Genomic DNA, 3,778 nt, shown 5'->3' on the forward strand with positions numbered 1-3,778 from the left:
CTCTAAACCAGTTTTGCTGTTTAACGAAATGACAAAGATAAATAGTGATATTATCTTTGTCTCGATTCAGGATTTGGATCCTTCGCATTTCAAAATTAACAATTGCACACGATCTCAGTGTTCAGAAAAAAAAAAAAGAGTGAGAAACATAAGATTATAATTATGCAGTTTATTCCTTGCACTGTGGAGAACTACGTTCCCTCAATTTGCTATTAAATTATGCACGAAAAGCAAAATAATCATTTTCAATACAAATTTTCTGAGCAGACACAATTGTTAGAGGTGGCAGGGCAAGGCATGAAAGCCTTTCAGAATTTCAGTGTCTTACTGGATCAGCATCTTGAACACAAATTGAGTCCTAACAATGATTATGGAACTATTGCTAATTATCAAAGCTTAAAGTGGATGACAAAACAAGTATTTGCCCAAGTTTCTAAGTTCTGCATGGGAAACTCCACCCATAAAAGATTACCTTAGCTTAAGCAATCCCCACAAGGTAAGAAGACAATCATTACAGGTTGAAGCAAATTGAGTCATGGGGCCAATTTCCTGTTCCCCAGTTAATAATTTAGCATGCAATCTGAGGTTTTTAAAAAATACCATTAGTAGTACTTACCAAATATAGTATCTTTGGGCAAGAGTTCCCCATTTTTCTATTACAACCATTAACACAATCACATGAGAAAAGCTTATAGAAAGATTCTGCTTCAAAGAATTTAACCATTTCAAGTTCCAATATTCTGGTATTACCAGCATGGCTCTTCAACCTAGGAAGAAAACTGATTGATACAAAATGTAAAGCCAGGTCAAATTCTACAAGTAAATGGACCACAAACACAACAAAAGAATAACTTCTGTAGTAAAAAAATATATGTTGTTATTTCATTTCCAAAATTAAGATTGCAAACTACAAAGATGGCCTTAGTCCTCACAACAACAAGAACATAGGCCATAATATACCAAAAGACGAACATCACTCAAGGAATGCCTATAAGTCAGCATGAAAAAATGCCTGAAGTATGTGAATGTAATGTACACAGATCAAACACTAGTGATCCACAGTGGTATCAAAAAAAAGAAAACTGAAAGAGGAAGTGAACTCAAATGGTGAGAGCTTAACTTTCCCCTCCTAAATCCCTATACATTTTTTTGTCACAGGTAAACTGCCACTGCCAGTATACTAGTTTGTGTAATGAAATTGTGTTATCTGATATTAGAACAAAAACTTACCTGCCTTTTCTCCTAGATTTGAAAGGGTAGCGAGAAGGGGTTGAAGGAGAGTATTCAACAGGCAATTGGGGTGGTTCCAACTCCCCACTAAGCATCCCCACAACCTCCTTCAATGAAGGACGACGAGCAGGTGACTTCAGCAGACAAAGCAAAGCCACCTTGATGCAGAGAAGAGCCTGCTCCTTATCCAACAACTGCAAAGACTCATCAACCAGCTCAAAAAGCTTCCCATTTCGTGCACAATGGCGTGCCCAGGAAAGTAGATTCGCTCTCTGAAACTCAGACAAGGGCGAACCACTCACTTGAAGTGGGCGCCGCCCAGAAATTATCACAAGCAACAACACCCCAAAGCTATACACATCACACTTCTCAGTCACATCCCCACCATAGCCACACTCAGGAGCAACATAACACACAGTTCCCCTCATACTAGGAGTACTGCTAACACCACCACTCTTTGGAATCTCCCCACTAGCAGAATCAAAGCTATTATTCCTCCTTCCTCTCCATAACTCACCACTCAAACCATCCATCCACCAATCCATGTTCCCACGGTTGTTCCTACTCCTACTCTTGCCCTTCCTCTTATCCAATCCATCATCACTCACCCACCAATCATCACCATTCTCAATATCATCACTCTTTTCACCCCCACCCTTCCTCTTCTTCTTCTTCTTCTTCTTCTTATTCTTATTCTTATTTTCATTTTCCTCGAAACACTCATCTTTCCACCACTCCCTCACGGTCCTTCTCTTCCCCTTCACAACCCCATCAAACTTCTCCTCTTCCATTGACTCCCACCATTCCAGTTCCTTCCCCCTTCTCTTCTTCTTCTTCTTCTTCTTAGCCTCTTCCTTCCCCATCTCCACATCCCCATACTCAATTCCACCCTTCACCCTTTCCTTATTCACATCCCTCCCAATCCACTCCATCACATAATCCCTAACCTTCTTACTCTCCCCACTCCCAACATCATTCTCATGCTTCCACCACCAATCCCTCACCGAATTACTCTTCAACCCTTTCCCATTCATCTTCTTCGCGTCCTCCTTCTCAAACCCCGGCGACGCCGCTGCCACCGCTAAACCCGTCTCTGGCGAAGTCATCGCCATCATCACCGCAGTCTCTGGCGAAGGAGATTGCTCCACCCCCAAGCTACCTTCTTCCATAAAAACACTGTGAGTACTCGCCACCGATCCGCAATCATCAACCTCCTCCTCCTTCATCTTCTTCTTCTCTTCATCATTATTAACACTACCACACTCCAGAACGTCAATTTCAAACCTGGGAGGCTCCGAGCTCAACCTGGCCAACCCAAAATCGCCAATTCTGGGCGAGAAATCGCGATCAAGCAAAACGTTACTCGGCTTTATGTCGCCGTGGATAACAGGGGGGTCACAGGAGTGGAGAAAGTGAATTCCTTTGGCTATGTTGAGAATAATCGAGAAGCGGGTGTTCCAGTTTGCGAGTTCGGGGCACTTGCGGTGCAAAAGCGCGTCTTGGAGGTTACCGTTTTGCATGAGCTCGTAGACCAAGAGGAAGCGGCGTCGTTTGGGGTCAGAGGAGAAATGCGTGGCGGTGATGACGTGGCGAGAGAGGAGCTTGGAGGCGAAGAAGAGCTCGTTGTGGAACTCGCGCTCGCCCTGCTGGGAGGAGGTGGAGTCCATGAGCTTGACAGCGACGGGGACTCCGGCGAGAGCGCCGGCGAATACGGGGCCGAAGCCACCATGGCCGAGGCGGGAGGAGAAGGAATTGGTGGCGCGGCGGAGGACGGAAAAGGAGAGGCGGTGCGGGGGGGAGGATGAAGAAGGAGGAGGAGGAGACCGGGTGGCACGTTTGCGCGTGAGGATGCGGTGGCAGAGCAGGAAGAGGAGAAAAAGGAGGAGTGTGAAGGTGGAGACAGTGGCGGTGATGAGAGGAATGAAAAAGTGGTGGTGGTGGTGATGACGTGGCGGTGTGTCTGTTGAGGTGGAGAGTTGTCGGGATGGCATGTTGGAGATGGTTTTTGAGGATTGGATTCAAGTTGTTTGGAGGAATGGGTTGGTCATGGTTTTGTAGTTGTGATGGTTTTGGGAATTGAAGAGAAGAGAAGAAGAAGAAGAAGAAGAAGAAGAGAGTAAGAAGAAGAATGGAGGGAATTTTGTATGTCTTTGTATGTATGTGAGAGTAAGAGTGTGTGGTGTGGAAGTGCAATGTGTCAAACTCATTTGTGTCTGTAATGTTGAGATGACTGTTTCTAACTCAACTTTTCTTCTTGTTTGCTTCTTTTTGTTTCGACAGCTATTATGCTACTATTTTTTGTTTTTAAATTAATACTCTTAACTCAGATGTCATTACTTAATATAATAAAATTTAATTATGATGGGCAAGTTAAGTTAACTACTACTTTATAATATTTTAATATACAAATTTCATTTATATATTAAAATTTATTAGTTATATCTTTTGTGTTATTTTACATCTATCATCAAGTTTTATCAAACATTTTTAATTTAATAAATTAAAATTTCAATTCAATAAATTAGTTTAACTGTTTGAAATTTACAAG

At 42.7% G+C, this 3,778-nt stretch overlaps 1 protein-coding gene across 1 annotated transcript; it reads right to left on the bottom strand.

The window, feature by feature from the left end:
* Positions 1–265: 265 nt before the first annotated feature.
* Positions 266–3,473, bottom strand: LOC137837711 (receptor-like serine/threonine-protein kinase At4g25390). Its single transcript, XM_068646813.1, has 2 exons — positions 1,231–3,473; positions 266–779 (listed from the first exon to the last, which is right to left on the bottom strand). The coding sequence occupies exons 1-2, from the start codon at positions 3,219–3,221 to the stop codon at positions 590–592; spliced, it is 2,181 nt and encodes a 726-aa protein (XP_068502914.1). The 5' UTR covers positions 3,222–3,473; the 3' UTR covers positions 266–589.
* Positions 3,474–3,778: the final 305 nt, after the last annotated feature.

Source organism: Phaseolus vulgaris, chromosome 4 (assembly GCF_000499845.2).
Source record: "Phaseolus vulgaris cultivar G19833 chromosome 4, P. vulgaris v2.0, whole genome shotgun sequence".
Lineage (NCBI taxonomy): Eukaryota > Viridiplantae > Streptophyta > Magnoliopsida > Fabales > Fabaceae > Phaseolus > Phaseolus vulgaris.